The 19,843-nt window shown below is 44.6% G+C and overlaps 1 protein-coding gene across 6 annotated transcripts in view; it reads left to right on the plus strand.

The window, feature by feature from the left end:
* The window catches only part of LOC126354141 (uncharacterized), a 331,010-nt gene that overhangs the window by 238,920 nt on the left and 72,247 nt on the right, over nucleotides 1-19,843 (plus strand). For all 6 annotated transcript variants that reach the window (XM_050003547.1, XM_050003548.1, XM_050003545.1 and 3 more), the window contains exon 6: nucleotides 14,276-14,635. In XM_050003547.1, coding sequence (XP_049859504.1) covers nucleotides 14,276-14,635 — 360 coding nt within the window. The remainder of the gene's footprint in view (nucleotides 1-14,275; nucleotides 14,636-19,843) is intronic.

Below are 19,843 nucleotides of genomic sequence, written 5' to 3' on the forward strand. Positions count from 1 at the left end.
AGTACACTAAGAGGCAGGAGACTGCTGGGGCAGGAGATGAAGAGGGGAGACAAGGCAGGAGGGAGGCCAAAGACACTGAAGGGGAGCACAAGAGAGGGGGCAGTACGATGGGGAAGCCACTCAGGATAAGGGAGGGGGAGGAAAGAGAGACCTGAGGAGGAGGCAGGAAGGTGGGGTTAGAGTTGGTAGGAAGGGTAGATGTCACGGCGAAGCTCATCATCGGGGAGATGGTGGAAGTTGCGTTAGGAAAGGAGGCGGAGGGTGTGGAGATGGAGAGAGGGTGGGACACAATGGTAAAGGCGCGGTAATGGGCTGGGGGTGGAGAGGAAGGGAGACACCAGGGGGTGACGGGGATCAATGCGGCGGACAATATATAGTGTGCGGATGTGTTCAAGGAAAACGAGAATGTGGGGGAAGGGGATGAGGTTGTACAGGATGCACGTGGAGGACGGAAGGTGGATGCGGAAGGCGAGGCAGAGCACATGGCGTTCGAGGATTTGGAGGGATTTATAGAACCTGGGAGTGGTGGAAATCCAAGCTACGCTCGCATAACAGAGGAAGGGGTGGATCAAGGATTTGTAAGTGTGAAGGATGGTGGAAGGATTCAGACCCCACATCCAGCCGGACAGGAGTTTCAGGAGGTGCTGTCGGTTGTGAGCTTTGTGTTGGATGGTAAGGAGATAGGGAGTTTAGGTGAGGTGGTGGTTGAGTGTGAGGCAAAGGCATTTGAGGGTAGGAGGGAGACGGATAGGACAGCCATAAATGGTGAGGTAGAAATCATGGTGATGGAAGGAACAGGTGCTGGGGTCTATGATGATCGTCTGACACCCTAACTTTCGGTACTTTGCAGATTTATTTGTCATTTTTCCTTGAATGGTGTTAAATGTAACATACATGCCTCATTCGGAAAGATGTGGCTCTGTGAAACTTGGCAACAGGGTCGCGAGCACACAGCCAGTTGTGCACGTTTTAAGGAGCTTTTCCACATTTGCGACTCGCGGTACATACACACAGATTTGATAAACAACGTGCACGGATCACACTGTGCACATCTAGCCCTTGCCAGTCAACTAGCAGTTCATGTCAGTGCCACCAGGTGGTAACACAATGCGACAGATTTTTATCCCCGTTTGCTTGGCATAAATCCTATTAGATTATAGCACACTTCTCAGATATGCTAATTCACTCACTTTGTAGTAACATTAGATCGGACGTCGTCAGTATACATTAAAGTTGTACTGACAATAAACCTATTTTGTGGGTTTCTGAATGATTAATAATATACTGAGTTATGAAATTTGTCATACAGTAATCCATTTGAGGCGCTGAGAATGACAAGTGCCTAAACCACATCACCATCGATTGTGAGGTTGTTGCATTTATTCATGGTTCTGAAATCTGTTGATCTTATGGTGGCTCAGATTTATCCATGCTCTAGGCCCGCATTGTGTGTATGAAAATTCACGAAAAGCTGTATCGCAGATATTTGAAGCCATTTTGACTATTTTTCGACTGTGGCTGTCTCAAGAAATATGTAAAGATTTAACTACCGCTATCAATCACAAAATTTGTTAACTAATGTGTTACTTGTTTATTGTGCGACATGTTTCGAGGGAATACCTCATCATCAGACTATATGGCATTACAAAAACTATTTCATAATAAGAGCTAACCGATGCTAAAGAGTCTTTTCGTAAACGCTGTGGTTATCCTGTGGAGCGTTGTGCTGAGTAAAAGCGGCATATAAAACAAAGGGAGCTTGACAAGTCGGTCATAGCGGAGCGTTACCTAGAAAACGGACATAAAATACAGTTCGAAAATACATCATTATACTGGGACTCCATTATAAAGGAAGCGGCCGAAATTCGTTTAAACAACAACAATTTCAACAGAGACCAGGGATACTCACTCAGCAGGGCATGGGGACGGGCGTTGGACATCGAAAGAAAGCAGAGACAGATGCGCGACGCGGGAGCGGCAGTTTCAGTCGTGGCGCCTGTCCCTGGCGCCACCTGACGTCACCGGTGCTGATACGGGCAATAGCTCCGCTAGCTGCCCGGGTCGACTTGAGCGCGCGCGCCACTTTGGATCGATCTGATTGGCTGCTGATGATGTCAGCATGCCTATATAAGCGAGAGACCGTAGCAGCCCCGGCAGCCAGTAAATTCCTGACGACGATTGCGGAGATGGTCACCGAAAGCTCGAGGATTTTATTCGAGTTGACGCGGCTTGAGAACCGAGAACGTTTTATTCATGTATGCCGCCGCGAAAGACTCCGGGGACACTCTATGACTTATTCTCAAACAGGCCATAAACATATATTTATTAGGAAATAGAAAGAAAAGTGGACATGAATTGCTGTGACAATTACGAGGAAATAACTTTATATCATGTTCTCAATGAAAACCACAATCATTATCAATACCTTTTTGCACACACGTACTGAACATTTCCAGCACAGAGACCACAGACGAATTTCTCGGACTGCACACACACTTTTAGTATTTCAAATAACTTCTGGGAATTCAGCCAGGTAACACTTTCGGCGACCGCCAATATTTCGGCGGGAGAACACCCCGCCATTTTCAAGGCAAACTGCAACGGGTAGGCGACGTGCATGCAAATTTAATACCTCGGTTCTCGGACTGATGCAGGAAAGATAACACACACACACTGAACACTAGTGCCACCAAAGATGACCAAAGTCAGAGCTATCGATAGTGAGACTACGAATTCGCAGGTGAGGCAGCATTGACTCTGGCCCTCTGTTTTTTGACAAGGGAGAGAGCCGGATTCCAAACCTCCATCCCTGTTAACGAGGTTGCTCACTAGTTTAATCTCAACTGCCTCCTCGATAACACTGTCCCAATAGCTGGACGTGCATGCCAATATCTCGGTGTTATTATATAACATAGAGTGACCAGTATCCAAGCAATGTTCCGCAATAGCAGATCTATTTGGCTGCTGTAATCGTGTGTGCCGTTTATGCTCAGTACATCGGTCCTCCATGGTCCTGATAGTTTGATAAATATATGCCACAAATGTGCATGTACGTCGCCTGTCCGTTGCAGTTTGCCTTGAAAATGGCTGGGTCTTCTCCCGCCGAAATATTGGCGGTCGCTGAAAGTGTTACCTGGCTAAATTCCCAGAAGTTATTTTAAAGTTGTATACGCCAGGAGAAACTCAGATCTCACATTTTTAGTTTTGTTTGAACTTTTGTATCCTCCTATGTGGCAGGTCTTCCGTACCTATCCCTTATTTCAGTATTTTCAACTTGTGTCTGAACAGCCCCTTTACTTGACTGTACATACGCGGAGGAGAGTTGGTCTGAAAAGGAACATGCGGCAGATAACTCTTCTCCTGTTGTCTCTCTGTAAACGATGCAGGCATTCATTCCAGCAAGGTCCAGCACATGGAAGAAAACTTGCTGCCTGCGGCAACCAAACTTGACACTATAAAGCCGAGACATCAAGTCCAGAATGTTAACTCCAGATTTTGTGGACTTGTAGGAGCTCATACCAACGAAAACGCCGATGAAACATAATAATAATAATGAGCGCTAAACTTCGGCAGAGCACAACAGCGCATCATGGAGAACAACTGAAGTATGTCCGCTGTTCAATTAAATAAAAAAAAATGGAAACCAAAAGTGGGAACGAGATCACAACAATGAAATAAAATTAGAGAAGAGAATGTAAAAATCCATTATTGCTCCATCAGAGACACGAAATGTAAGAAATATTACACCACTCAATATAACCGGCCGCCATCCTGTAACGTAAAAATTTTTATAATTCGTTCAGTTTTTGTATAGATGTTTGTCATTTACCCAAATTATAATCCAATGAAGCATATTAAAAGTCATGCAGTGTAAGCCCTGTAAATTTAAAAGTGCGCTATTTGTTAAATGTTAAACAACATTCATTAAATGTTAAACAAGATTGACTGGTAACGTACTTCTAGTGTTAACCATTTTTAACTTTCAGAGAAACATCATGAGTGACGAATTTTTAGTAAAACCTACACGTTTCTCTGGTTGTTATTTTAAAATTTGCTTCTTTTTCCAAAACAAAGTAGAGTTTACACAAACTCACCTCACTAACAAGTTGTGCTGACAAAATTGCGAGAGAATTCTGAAACAGTGGTTTATTAAGGTTGTGAAGTGAGGAACTGAGAAAAAGTGAAGTCAGTAGCTTATGAAAAAGCGCATTCTGGGTCCAAGAAAAAAAGTTTAATGTCTTCACTTACGTTGTTCCAAAATCCGCAGCATTTCTCGTTTCACCAGCTATCGATGGTCCTTAAAAATTACATTCGTTCGTCGAAAAAGTCTGTAGTTAGTCGAATTACACAATAGATAATGAAATATTACGTAATAAAGATACAGCAAAATACTCTCCTCTTTGCATGCTGCCATTTGCCAAAATCTCATTTCGATGTCTGGAATCGTTTACGGAATATGAGAAATGTTGTGGATATTTCACTCTGGCTTTATCGATGGAGTTGCGCTATGGCAAATGAATGTGCTACATCACATAAATTTTCTGGAGTCATGACAGATATTTCTATCCACGTCTAAAGAAAAATTCAATGCGTCAGCTAAATTTTCTATGCGACAATATATTATGTAATATTCACCAAACGCAAAATCATAGCGCCCTCTATTTTTCGTTCCAAAATTTTCCGAATTTCGTGCCATGTCTTGATTAGATGTAAATATCGGAATACCTATCACTATTTACACATGATGGACACATCATCATAAACCTGACATATGAAGCTGTAAGTAAAGTAAAAAGGAAATTTTTTACCGAATAGTAACTGCAAAATCATTGGAGAAAGATTTGAGGACATGCGCTTCGATTCTGTCATCGCTTGACAGACCTAAATGTGGAACACATTTGTCGACCTCCCATTCCGAGCAAACGAATGAACTCTCCCAGCGCTTTGGACGAAAACTGGTCACTGCGGATTGGCCACCCACCTTGTGTTGGGTATATCAAGGATTTTTTCTCTCAGTGAATATCACTGGAGTCACATAGACCCCAAGCAATTTACACCAAATATATTGGCAATATTTTAATGAACTAACATAAAAATATAAAGGTTATAATTTAAGTGCAGCTACTCACAAAGGGCCATTACAGGCTGTAATTATTGTACGGCAGCGAAACTTGGTAGACATTCCAATGCGTTAATACGGAGCCGTTTACGCTGAAAAAAAATTAGTTTCAATTTTGGCCACCAGGCGCAAATCAGGCTCTGTGAATTCAAGAAAGATGTATAGAAATGTAATGGATTGGGAATGGGACATGGGCAGAAAAAGTCAAATAAGTTAGAAAAGCATAATTACGATTTTATTAGCAGTAGCCACACGCACACTGTTTAACATATGCATCGGAGACATCGATGAGATGCTGCACAGCGCCAGCATTGCACCTGGTGGTCAGACTTGAAACTAGTGTTTTCCAGCATTTATCGGTTCCACATTAATGCATTAGCATGTCCACCAAGTTTCAGTGGCATACGATAATTACACCCCACACTGGACCTCCTTGAGTAAGTACACTTTAATTGTAATAGCCGGTTACGTTATAGTTTTCAATTGTCTTGTAAACATGTTAAGGTTTGAAGTGGATTTGCTAGCCCAGTTAAATACAGCGTCTGAAAACAGCTGATCCAGTTTCTGATTTAGTCAACACAGCCGTTATTTATGTTCTCTTAAATATTACAGGTAGACATATTCATGATGAATCTAATATTTCTGTTTCTCCTTCACTGCAGAATAAGTCCATAGGAACCGAATATTCTGAAAACAAGACTTAACTTGACAACCTAAGCACTTTTCACAGCCGCTTGGGTTTACATGGGAGCGAAAATCGACTGCGGAATTGTAAAATCGGTAACTAGAGGCGTACTTCCAGAAGCGATTTTGAAGTGTTTACACGACCAGCCAGAAATGATATTAGCAAATCGGTTTCATAATTCCGCTTTTTGGAGCCCTATGTAAACGGAGTGATTATAAGCGTAATGATTTTATTTTCATAAATATAACGTTCAAGAAACAAAAAAAAAAAGAGATGTTGAGGAACATCAGGCAACCAGTTGCAAACCATGCATACCAAAGGTTTATTTAGCCGTTGACCTAGGTTTCGATATTTATAAAAATATCTTCTTCAGAAGGAGTGGGCCTCGTTACATCATGGTGATAAATTACATTAGCTGAAGTCGAGCGGCTGTTGTCAAATGTAAAACATATAAAAACGGAGACATCACATACCATGGTTTAAGGCAGTTGACAGATTACATTCAGCGTACGTCAGAATAAATGCACAAATGTATTCGCCCACTGGTAAAGGATCTTGTCTACAGAAAATTATAACCGGACTCCAAAGAATAAAATATTTGGGTAACATAAGTATTCACCATTTAGGAGCACTTTCGCTGCTTCCAACAGCTCGCGAACTTTAGAACACGGATTTCCTTCTGTTCAGTGGTCAGCAGTTTTGGGACCATCTTTGTCCACAACTTTCTCTTTCCTAATTAGTCTTCCAAAAAGCGATAAACATCCAGTTGTGGCACAGTGAAACCGTCTGTCATCATGTTAGGCGCAGGCGTCGACCCCCTTTTAGAATTTTTTACGCATTCTCCACGTTTTCGTGCGTTTGGTATGTCAGTGGTTGACCAAAACTCTTTCTTCAGCGTTGTTGAGGCCCTCCCAGAACATCTTGTGCCGCTTGAAAATTTTTAGCTGACACTTCGTGTTGTGCACGAAGGCTTCCCAAATTACGCCAAGAGTTTGAGGGCCGATTTTTTTTAGGTTAACGCAATGGTTTATTCCGTGCCGCTGCTCAATTAAAAACTCTGCATGTCACCAAACCACACTACGCGCGAAATGCGATGCGCACTCTGTCGCTGTCGAGAAGCGACTGGTCCAAAATGGATTAGTGAAGACCCCTCACCCCCAAAACACTTGAAACTGCATCTCTCTGGCCCTTTTGGTTCGATGGAGAATTTTATTCTCGCAGCCGTAGGAACAAACTCTGTGCTCTATTTAAATCTACGTGACTGCTCTGCAATTTACACTGAAGTGCCTGACGCAGGGTTCATCGAACCAGCAAGGTAACTGCTCGCGTAAAGCAGGTAATCCTGGTTTGCGTTTCCGTCTGGCACAAACAGGAAGTGTTAGAAGTTTAACATGTGTATCTGTCTGAGGTGTCGTAGCTCCCGAAAGTAACGTCCAATTTTAATGCATTTTCTTATTTGAAGGTCGGTTTAATCAGGATAGTTCTTACGGTGAGCACAGGAGGAAAGTGAGCTATGTGCGAGGATGGGCCGAGCGCGAAGCAGCTTGATCCAGCGTGGAAAATATCCTTTAGTTATACAAAGAGACCACACGCAATGGTAGCCGGATGGTACCTGCCGGCGACTTCGAAGTGTCCAAAATTTCGCTAATGGTCATACTAATTGTGATATTCTGAAGTAAGATACTGTGTGAAACTAAGAAACATTTGCAATGAAAAACTGATATACTCTACGTAATATGTAAGAAATAAATCGAGTTGCATAGTACCAGATTATAGAGCTCAAACAGATCTAAATAAAAGTTGTTGTTGTTGTTGTTGTCTTCAGTCCTGAGACTGGTTTGATGCAGCTCTCCATGCTACTCTATCCTGTGCAAGCTGCTTCATCTCCCAGTACCTACTGCAACCTACATCCTTCTGAATCTGCTTAGTGTACTCATCTCTCGGTCTCCCTCTACGATTTTTACCCTCCACGCTGCCCTCCAATGCTAAATTTGTGATCCCTTGATGTCTCAAAACATGTCCTACCAACCGATCCCTTCTTCTAGTCAAGTTGTGCCACAAACTTCTCTTCTCCCCAATCCTATTCAATACCTCCTCATTAGTTACGTGATCTATCCACCTTATCTTCAGTATTCTTCTGTAGCACCACATTTCGAAAGCTTCTATTCTCTTCTTGTCCAAACTAGTTATCGTCCATGTTTCACTTCCATACATGGCTACACTCCAAACAAATACTTTCAGAAACGACTTCCTGATACATAAATCTATATTCGATGTTAACAAATTTCTCTTCTTCAGAAACGCTTTCCTTGCCATTGCCAGTCTACATTTTATATCCTCTCTACTTCGACCATCATCAGTTATTTTACTTCCTAAATAGCAAAACTCCTTTACTGCTTTAAGTGTCTCATTTCCTAATCTAATTCCCTCAGCATCACCCGATTTAATTTGACTACATTCCATTATCCTCGTTTTGCTTTTGTTAATGTTCATGTTATATCCTCCTTTCAAGACACTGTCCATTCCGTTCAACTGCTCTTCCAAGTCCTTTGCCGTCTCTGACAGAATTACAATGTCATCGGCGAACCTCAAAGTTTTTACTTCGTCTCCATGAATTTTAATACCTACTCCAAATTTTTCTTTTGTTTGCTTTACTGCTTGCTCAATATACAGATTGAATAACATCGGGGAGAGGCTACAACCCTGTCTCACTCCTTTCCCAACCACTGCTTCCCTTTCATGCCTCTCGACTCTTATTACTGCCATCTGGTTTCTGTACAAATTATAAATAGCCTTTCGCTCCCTGTATTTTACCCCTGCCACCTTTAGAATTTGAAAAAGAGTATTCCAGTATAAAAGCAGTGAGAACATATGCGTATCTTTTACTATTGAACAACAATGAAGATTTTTGTCTTTTGAGGTCGCACATTTCAGAACCTACAAAGCCGAAAATGAGCGATTCAGACTCAACTGTAAAAGATAAACGTATGCTGTAGCAAACTTTTTTGTTGTTCGTTTTGAGGTTTACAGATCAGTGCTAGATCAAATTATTTTCCCCCAATAGTTTAGGCTGGTTACTGCAAGAGAGCGTAATGGCAGCCCTCTTTCCTGCGATTTGATTTAGAATCATCGCCACTGACTAATGCTTATGTTACGTAAATTAGCTAAATATTTACTAAAACATACTCAATGAATATATCTTTGAATTAAAAAATAAACATGTAAATCACATAAGTGAATAAGATTTCGCATCGTAATTTCGTGTTTCTTTCTGGAAAGTGTGTGTGTAAATGTAGGGATAGATTGTCGATGAAACCATGTGTACTAGTAAAACATGAATTTTAAAAAGCATGAAATACGACTGACTGCTACGGTCGCAGGTTCGAATCCTGCCTCGGGCATGGATGTGTGTGATGTCCTTAGGTTAGTTAGGTTTAATTAGTTCTAAGTTCTAGGCGACTGATGACCACAGATGTTAAGTCGCATAGTGCTCAGAGCCATTTGAACAATTTTTTTTTTTTGAAATACGACTTAAATTTAAAATTTGAAAATGCCTCACGCCAAACAACGTCTAAAAAGAAAAAAAAGTATTGCTCCATTAAGTTTAATGTAAGTAGTAATGTTTGTATGTAATCGAAGTCGCGTCGGGGACCACTAAGTAAATGAGAAAAATAAGAAGTTAACAGCAGCTATCTTTTCTAGGACAGCATACTTTCATTATTGATAGGTGTAAGCCTCTTCTGTTTGGCGTCATCTCTTCCACCAACTCGTCAAGATAAGTAGTGAATATATAATTACTATCTATATAAAATATGAAAACCATTCTGTCATTAATTAGCCTAACATTATTAAAGAGTAGAGTTACCTATTTGTTTCAGATTGTATTATTACATAATTACGTATGAACTTAGTCTGATGTATTAATCTATCTTACAAGACCTATGTTCTGCAGTGGTATGATGACAGCGCACTACTAACTCATGCTTCATTAAACTGCGAGCGCTAGTTATGCAGTGCGCTATATGTGGCGCGCGGGGCGACCGGAACAGGCGGTGGTGTGGGGGCAGGCGTCCTTGGCGGTTGTGTCTATATTGCGAATTTTTCGAAATAAATTAATTAAACCTTAGACTCAACGATTTGACATTATTGCTTTGATATTTACCTGCGTTGCTGAGACAGCTTACTTGTATTTAAAGTTCTTACTTTATCATTTCTGGACGTAATCTGTTTCTGTTTTATCCACTTAGCGGTAGCCCGACGCGACGGCGCTTGTATCAGAACAATACTACGTATATTAAGCTTAAAGTCGCAATACATATTATGGCTACCATATATTTCGAGAAGGAGTCCATGCATAAAAAGTTCTAGGTTGACTTGTCGCGTCAAATTCGGATACACAGAGCCAGAACTATTTCGAACGTGGATCACCTCGGTTCCGAGATCAAGCATCTGAAGATGCTTTATTCGTTTGTGAGACCCAGAAAATATTAGATACAGCCTCCCAGGTAGATGCTAGTTTCCTTGACTTTCGGAAGGCGTTCGATACAGTTCCGCACTGTCGCCTGATAAACAAAGTATGAGCCTACGGAATATCAGACCAGCTGTGAGGCTGGATTGAAGAGTTTTTAGCAAACAGAACAGAGCATGTTGTTCTCAATGGAGAGACGTCTGCAGACGTTAAGGTAACCTCTGGCGTGCCACAGGGAAGTGTTATGGGGCCATTGGTTTTCACAATATATATAAATGATCTAGTAGATAGTGTCGGAAGTTCCATGCGGGTTTTCGCGGATGATGCTGTAGTATACAGAGAAGTTGCAGCATTCGAAAATTGTAGCGAAATGCAGGAAGATCTGCAGCGGATAGGCACTTGGTTCAGGGAGTGTGCAACTGACCCTTAACGTAGACGAATGTAATGTATTGCGAATACATAGAAAGAAGGATCCTTTATTGTATGATTATATGATAGCTGAACAAACACTGGTAGCAGTTACTTCCGTAAAATATCTGGGAGTATGAGTACGGAACGATTTGAAGTGGAATGATCATATAAAATTAATTGTTGGTAAGGCGGGTGCCAGATTGAGATTCATTGGGAGAGTCCTTAGAAAATGTAGTCCATCAACAAAGGAGGTGGCTTACAAAACACTCGTTCGACCTATACTTGAGTATTGCTCATCAGTATGGGATCCGTACCAGGTCGGGTTGACAGAGGAAACAGAGAAGATCCAAAGAAGAGCGGCGCGTTTCGTCACAGGGTTATTTGGTAAGCGTGATAGCGTTACGGAGATGTTTAGCAAACTCAAGTGGCAGACTCTGCTAGACAGGCGCTGTGCATCGCGGTGTAGCTTGCTGTCCAGGTTTCGAGAGGGTGCGTTTCTGGATGAGGTATCGAATATATTGCTTCCCCCTACTTATACCTCCCGAGGAGATCACGAATGTAAAATTAGAGAGATTCGAGCGCGCACGGAGGCTTGCAGACAGTCGTTCTTCCCTCTAACCATACGCGACTGGAACAGAAAAGGGAGGTAATGACAGTGGCACATAAAGTAGCCTCCGCCACACACCGTTGGGTGGCTTGCGGAGTATAAATGTAGATGTAGATGTAGAAGACGGTGTTCAGAGGGAATGGGTATTCTGCCCATGGCATTAGATCACCGCTGTTAAGAAAACCAAGACGCGACGGCATACAGGTAAGTCAAGACGTCTAACACATAGTACGGCTTCCATTCTGCAATGCAACAACTAGCAAGATATCCAGAGTCCAAAACAGCCAAGGAATCAGGTCAGCCTCCCGGCCATTCAGAAAAATTGAAGAAAAGCATCGATCAGTTAAAGATAATCTCGGCCTGCGAGTGCTGGGAATTTATAACATTTATCGCAAGTGTGTCAAGAGCTACGTGAGCTAGTCTGTAAGGATAGCTGTCGATTGTTGTGTTGAGTATCGACTTCACCTTAAATACAGGTATTTGGATAACTTCATAGTGGCTTTATTTTTCCTTTAGCGAATTTCGATTCCCCCAGAAGGGGGTGTGCTGGCAGCATTATGCCGCTCTTCAGCCTACAGACATTGTTTTAAAAAGATGAAGATAATAAATAATAATAACAAACGATAAAATCGGATACTTAAATGGTAACATGACGAAAAAATCGTGGAACTTAAAACATAGAACAAAGGGATGGTGACGCTAATAAAATACATATGAAACAGGCAGGTAAAATAATAGACAGACAATTTACAAAAGAAAAAAAAACACGGCGACAGTCAGGTTTCTGTTCGCAAAAGACATGAAATTCACATCCAGCAACAGCATGCTTTCTGTTCACAACTCTTTGGAAAGACGAACAACACTGAACATTCACTAGAACACTGCACTCAAAAGTTGGCAAATATGACATACCACAGCCAAGAGCAGGTGGGGGGAAAATGGACAGACGATGGGAAAATAAAAAAGGGGGGAAGGAGAGGAAAAGCGAGGGGGGAGGAGAGAAAGTAACCGATGGAGCAGTAGGACCCAAAAGAGGGGTGGGGGGGGGGGTGTTGGGCAGATGCAGCAGGGAGTGGGGGAGGCAGAGGAGGGGAATACAAAAGTACTCGAGGGGGGGGGGGAAGGAAGTCGGGAGAGGTTTGGTGGGGAGAAAACAGAATGGAAGGGAGGGAAAGAGGGAGCCCAGGGAAAGGACGAAGGAAAGGAGGGGAGGGGGTGAGGATCAGAGTTGATAGGAGGGATAGATGGAGGGAGAGAGGGCATCATTGGGAGGGGGAGTTGATTGAAGCTACCTCGGGAAAGGAGATGAAGGGTGTAGAGATGGAGGGTAGGGGGGACACAACAGTGAAGGCGAGGCAGGGTGCAGGGATGGGAGAGGTGCGAAGCAACCACGGGGTGAGGGAATCAAGCCAGTGGGAGGTGTAGAGTATGTGGATATGTTCGAGGAATAGCGGCAGAAGGGGGAAAGGAATTAGGTCATAGAGGATCACAGGGCAGAGCACAGCCTGTTAAATAAGCACAAGATTTTGTTTGAACAAACGAGAACACTTGTTCATTCGTTGAACTATTGGGACTCAGTGATCAGAGAAGCAGTCGAAGTTGGACTTTGTGAAAACAAATAGAGACATTGGCTATGCTCTTAGCAGTCCATAGAAGCATGGACTTGACAAGGAAAAAACACAGAGGAATACTTCTTGCAGTTCACCACCAGATGGGATAGATGGCGCTGAAGGCAACGCTAGGCAGAGAGCGCAGGCAACATGTATGGATGTAGGGCGCGTTACCTCTGTAGAAATGCTGAGCATTACACCACCGCAGCACTATAGGCGTCACTTCTGTACACATCGTCATGACGTAATCCAGCCAATCAGATGCCGTGCTGAGGATATAAAATGATGGTAGTCAACCCTGGTACGCTGTTGCACCTTCACAAGCATATTCTTCCATGACTGCACCTACACACACTTCACATTCGATCCCAACGCAATTTCAGCCAACTCCCCCTCCCAGACAATGAGATCTGCTCCGGTATTTATCCCTTCTGCTAAATTTAACTCTGCCTCACCAATCCCATTCCATATGAGGATTCATTTGTATTTCCATCCATCCGCATCCCTTTCCTATTGCAACCACTACCCTACTTATATGATGCGCTACTCCTCAGCCTCTGTCTTTCTCACCAACTGTACTTCCCACTATCCACCTCAACTCTTACCCCTCATCTCTATGTTTTTCCTACCTCACAGACCCCTTCCTTTCTACCCACACTCCTCAACCCTATGGAACTTACTCTGTCATCCGCAATACTTATAACTCTAATGCACGTCCTTCAGATTTTAAGTGAATGTGCAATGCTTCAGTTTTTTATCAGAAGAATTTTACTCTCCTGCAACGTGTTTTTAAAATGCATATATTTCCGTTTGTTTTTTAATTGTACATCTATGATTTTTACTCTTGAGAACGCCCAAAATTTTCTTTGTATATTTTAATTATAATTTTTTTTAAAATTTACTTGGCTGAATAGTGGAGGAGAATTGTACTGCTGACTGCCTGTCCTCCACCCACATGGGCTGAGGTGAATGGAATGACAGTAAATGAAAGAGAAACTGTTTACAAAGTCAGTTTTAGTTCAAAAGGGTTCAAATGGCTTGGAGCACTACGGGACTTAACATCTGAGATCATCAGTCCCCTAGAAGTTAGAACTACTTAAGCCTCACTAACCTGAGGACATCGCACACATCCATGCCCGAGGCAGGATTCGAACCTGTGACTGTAGCAGTCACGCGGTTCCGAACGGAAGCGCCTAGAAGCACTCGGCCAGCGCGGCTGGCCAGTTTTAGTTCTTGACGATGATGACCGAGTACTTTTTATGCAACACACATTTTTTATGTTAACGTTTGAGAGGTTTTTTGTCTGGGAGTTTTTATTTTTAAATTAAATTTGATTTGTTTTTGTTTCCGATGCATTCATAGAGAGTGTTGGCAGGGACTACTTCTGCGGCACCGGAGGCAGCAGCCCCCTGCTGGGCGTTCGCGGCTGGCGCAACCCGGCCACTGCGGTCACCCACGAAGACCTGGACGGCCGGCTGTCGCTGTCGCTGCCGCTGCCGCTGGCCCTGGGAGGGCCGGACGGCCCTTTGGGACTGCCCTTGGGCGTGTCGCTGCCCAGGAGCCCCGTGCAGAACCAGCGCAAGCTGCTGCCGCTGGGCGGCGTCGACATCATGCCGCGCATTCCCGAGGAGAGCGACGAGGACGGCGAGGCAGGCGATGACGACGCGGAGAATGAGCCGGCCATCCAGCGCTGGACCACTCTGGAGGCCGTCAACCACGTCGCACCTGTCGACAGGTGAGACAGCTGGACAAAGTCATGTTCCCTTTTTCTTTAAAGGTTGGGTCCACAGCACTCTAAAACCACAAAGGTTATTAAAGTCCGCCCCAGTAGATGACTGGAAAGCTGTTTCGCGGAACATCAACTATGCCGGGCTATCTACAGACGCTATTTCAAAGGGTTCAAATGGCTCTGCGCACTATGGGACTCAATTGCTGTGGTCATCGGTCCCCTAGAACTTAGAACTACTTAAACCTAACTAACCTAAGGACATCACACACATCCATGCCCGAGGCAGGATTCGAACCTGCGACCGTAGCAGTCGCCCGGTTCCGGATTGCGCGCCTAGAACCGCGAGACCACCGCGGCCGGACGCTATTTCCGCATGGTACAAAACAGTTAACAATGTCATCACCACCAACGAGAGACTATACGGGATCGGTTTAAACCAGACACACCTTTGTGGAAAATGCAATCTGGTGGATACACTCATCCACAGATTCACCTGTGGCGGCAATGTGAATAACTGGAATTGGATCAGGCAACAAAATCGCCTTTCTCACCAGATCCTCGACGAGATATATAACGCCACCGCTCCTCCTGAGACCAGACATGACATACTTTCCGAAATTAAAAACCAACGCCATTAGCTGGCTACTGGGAAAATATGTTAGGTTATGTCATGAACAAACTTGGGTCGGACAACGAGATAGAATTTCCGCGTTTACATGAAGTGTGAATATGCACATATCAGCACGTATCGCAACCACAAGGAGCACTACGGCAACATGCTGAAGACCACTTTTGAAAAAAAAAATGGGTGTCGGTTAAATATGTGGAACCACTTCAACACCTCGAACGAGAACGAACAGAAACAAAAAATAAAAGTCACTTGTGTTCTTATTATTATTTACTATTACCCTGCTTCCGGAACTTCTATGTTACACGAAGAGTTTCTTCAAAACATTTTGTTCAAAATTACTCGTGTTCGACTTTCAAAGTATCTGTGCGATTCAAGAAGGGTTGTTAAGTTTTATCAGTGTTCAGTTTCTACTCAGAGAAGAGATTTCTTTGTCTTTCTCACATCGGAGAATGGGAGTTTTGTGTTAAGATTTCTGCACACTTAGTGCTATGGCCCAACAGGGGACATGAAAAAAGGGGTGGGAGGGGTCTGGGCCTCGAAGCACTGGCAGTGCCGTGAAGAGACCCCACTGCTGGTGCGCCGTGTACCACGCCCTGACACAAAAAAAAAAAAAAAATAGCTGAGTGGTCAGCGCGGCTCTCTGTCACGACAAGGGGCTCGGGGTTCGATTCCCGGTTGGGTCGGAGATTTTCTCCGCTCAGGGATTGGGTGTTGTTTTGTCCTCATTATCATTTAATCATCATCAGTGGAAGGCAACGGGGAACCACCACCGGAATCACTTCCATAGACGCTCATGCGGTGGACCTCTGTGACGAGGCTTCCCCCATGACAAGACCTGCCGTAAGGCAGAACACAAAGTTGTTTATTAAAAATGATGGACCGTTTTTAATTGATCTGAAAGAATTACATTTTCATGGAGACACACTGAGTTTCAACTTTATCTTCGATAAGTAGAGAAGCTGAAGTAATGAATTAAAATTTGTGCCAAGACTGGGATGTGAACCTGCGCCTCATCCTTACTAGGTAGATGTGTTATTCTTTACACCACCCTGGCACTCCCCATTACAGACAAAGCTGGCGTGCTATTCCAGTGCGGTCGTGCGGTAGCGTTCTCGCTTCCCACGCCCGGGTTCCCGGGTTCGATTCCCGGCGGGGTCAGGGATTTTCTCTGCCTCGTGATGACTGGGTGTTGTGTGATGTCCTTAGGTTAGTTAGGTTCAAGTAGTTCTAAGTTCTAGGGGACTGATGACCATAGATGTTAAGTCCCACAGTGCTCAGAGCCATTTGTGCCATTTTTTCATTCCAGTGCAGGCCGGAGTGGCCGTGCGGTTCTAGGCGCTACAGTCTGGAACCGAGCAACCGCTACGGTCGCAGGTTCGAATCCTGCCTCGGGCATGGATGTGTGTGGTGGCCTTACGTTAGTTTAAGTACACTCCTGGAAATGGAAAAAAGAACACATTGACACCGGTGTGTCAGACCCACCATACTTGCTCCGGACACTGCGAGAGGGCTGTGCAAGCAATGATCACACGCACGGCACAGCGGGCACCTGGTGTTGGCCGTCGAATGGCGCTAGCTGAGCAGCATTTGTGCACCGCCGCCGTCAGTGTCAGCCGGTTTGCCGTGGCATACGAAGCTCCATCGCAGTCTTTAACACTGGTAGCATGCCGCGACAGCGTGGACGTAAACCGTATGTGCAGTTGACGGACTTTGAGCGAGGGCGTATAGTGGGCATGCGGGAGGCCGGGTGGACGTACCGCCGAATTGCTCAACACGTGGGGCGTGAGGTCTCCACAGTACATCGATGTTGTCACCAGTGGTCGGCGGAAGGTGCACTTGCCCGTCGACCTGGGACCGGACTGCAGCGACGCACGGATGCACGCCAAGACCGTAGGATCCTACGCAGTGCCGTAGGGGACCGCAGCGCCACTTCCCAGCAAATTAGGGACACTGTTGCTCCTGGGGTATCGGCGAGGACCATTCGCAACCGTCTCCATGAAGCTGGGCTACGGTCCCGCACACCGTTAGGCCGTCTTCCGCTCACGCCCCAACATCTTGCAGCCCGCCTCCAGTGGTGTCGCGACAGGCGTGAATGAAGGGACGAATGGAGACGTGTCGTCTTCAGCGATTAGAGTCGCTTCTGCCTTGGTGCCAATGATGGTCGTATGCGTGTTTGGCGCCGTGCAGGTGAGCGCCACAATCAGGACTGCATACGACCGAGGCACACAGGGCCAACACCCGGCATCATGGTGTGGGGAGCGATCTCCTACACTGGCCGTACACCTCTGGTGATCGTCGAGGGGACACTAAATAGTGCACGGTACATCCAAACCGTCATCGAACCCATCGTTCTACCATTCCTAGACCGGCAAGGGAACTTGCTGTTCCAACAAGACAATGCACGTCCGCATGTATCCCGTGCCACCCAACTTGCTCTAGAAGGTGTAAGTCAACTACCCTGGCCAGCAAGATCTCCGGATCTGTCCCCCATTGAGCGTGTTTGGGACTGGATGAAGCGTCGTCTCACGCGGTCCGCACGTCCAGCACGAACGCTGGTCCAACTGAGGCGCCAGGTGGAAATGGCATGGCAAGCCGTTCCACAGGGCTACATCCAGCATCTCTACGATCGTCTCCATGGGAGAATAGCAGCCTGCATTACTGCGAAAGGTGGATATGCACTGTACTAGTGCCGACATTGTGCATGCTCTGTTGCCTGTGTCTATGTGCCTGTGGTTCTGTCAGTGTGATCATGTGATGTATCTGACCACAGGAATGTGTCAATAAAGTTTCCCCTTCCTGGGACAATGAATTCACGGTGTTCTTATTTCAATTTCCAGGAGTGTAGTTCTAAGTTGTAGGCGACTGCTGACCTCAGAAGTTAAGTCGCATAGTGCTCAGAGCCATTTGAACTATTTTGATATTCCAGTACTGACGATATAAGAAGGGGAAAAATCGAGATCGGCTGAAGTCTGGAGTGGAGTTTGTGTTAGCCACGTACAACGGCCTCAGTGGCAATGTAGCGAGAAGGAAGTACTTCTCTGGGTGGTATCACTAACCTGGTGTCTTGCTGCTTCGGAGTCCCTCGTCGCGCTGTAGTAGCGCTCAGTCGACAGGTTCCATGTAGATGGCGATCCTACTGAAGTGGAGTCTTAATTGTCAAAAACGTTTGTACTATACTTGTTTTAATACAGAAACTGGTTTGTCACACACGTCACGGAATCAGAATTTGCAATATGGTGGCTCTGGGCTACGCCGTTATATTCGACCCTTTTCCACATAAACGCAGTTTTCTGACTTTACATAACGATAGACACTGCCCACGGCACATGGCGTTCTGATAACTAATAACTTCACTTAATATCTTGATTAATAGCTGAAATATGCACTCGCGACCTTTCTTTCAAAGCCTCCCGGTTACTCGACCGTGTGTTTTGCGTTTCTGCTCGCGACTAACTCGCCCTGACTTCCCGAAGGACAAGAGAGACCACCCCACCTTTCCCCCTCAGCCAGCAAGGACACTGTGACGGAAGTTTGTCTCGGAACACTGTCTCAGATTGTAAGATCCTACTCCGGAATAGTCGGATCTTGTCCCTACTAAGGTGGCACAACATTGTCTCCTATGATTTCATCCCTAATGCTCCTTGCTGACGCTTAATTGTTAAATGTACATGTAGCCTGGATGCTAGGAGCATTCCTGATCGCATAAATATGCCTAATACTTGGCTTAAACACGTGAAGGGAATGCACATATGCATTACACAGGGCATTGGCCTAAGGTAGACTCTGGAGCGATGTTAGCCAAAATACCAGGTTTCTGTTGTGGATAACACACTTGCCTAGTAAGCAGGATACCTGCGTTCAAGTACCGACCGTAGCACAAATTTTAATTTATTACTTTATCTCCCATGCTTATCGAAAGTGTTTAATTAATTTTTATTTCTCTTGTACTTTCAACTTGCAAAATGTAGCGAATGCGCTACCTAACAAAAAAAAAAAAAGGTGAAGCACCTAAGGAGGGGTGAAAACCATGAGTAAATGGAATTTCATTGAGAGGGTATGTATTTCACTAAATACAGAACAGAGTCAAATCTTCGAAGAACTCGACCGTATGAGACTCCTTATCAGTATGGTGTTGCAGTCAATCTGGATTGGAAGCATGTCATGATTCAGATGGGGAGGGTGTCATAACGCCATTGCACCCTCTCCTGAGGAAAGCTGGCCGCCAGCTGTTGTAACTGGTCTTTGATACACTGGAAAATAGAAATTCGATAGAGTTAACGTCGAAACTGTGCCCAGACATTTTCAATCAGAGACAGATGTCTGTCCACAGAAGTACCTCACCACCACGCGGACAGTTTACAGAGACAAATGCCACTTGTGGGCGAACATTGCCCTACAGAAAAATGGCACCACGAAACTGTGATATGAGCGGTAACACATGAGGACGATCCACGTCTATGACATACCATTCTGGTGTCAGAGGTCAGTTGCCACCAGCAGTGACCTAAATTCATAACTGATTACTCCCCAGAGCATTAGACCAGGAGTGACACTGCTACGATTCTCCAAAATATCTGAAGAAT

The sequence above is a fragment of the Schistocerca gregaria genome, chromosome 3 (genome assembly GCF_023897955.1).
Source record: "Schistocerca gregaria isolate iqSchGreg1 chromosome 3, iqSchGreg1.2, whole genome shotgun sequence".
In the NCBI taxonomy this organism is placed as follows: domain Eukaryota; kingdom Metazoa; phylum Arthropoda; class Insecta; order Orthoptera; family Acrididae; genus Schistocerca; species Schistocerca gregaria.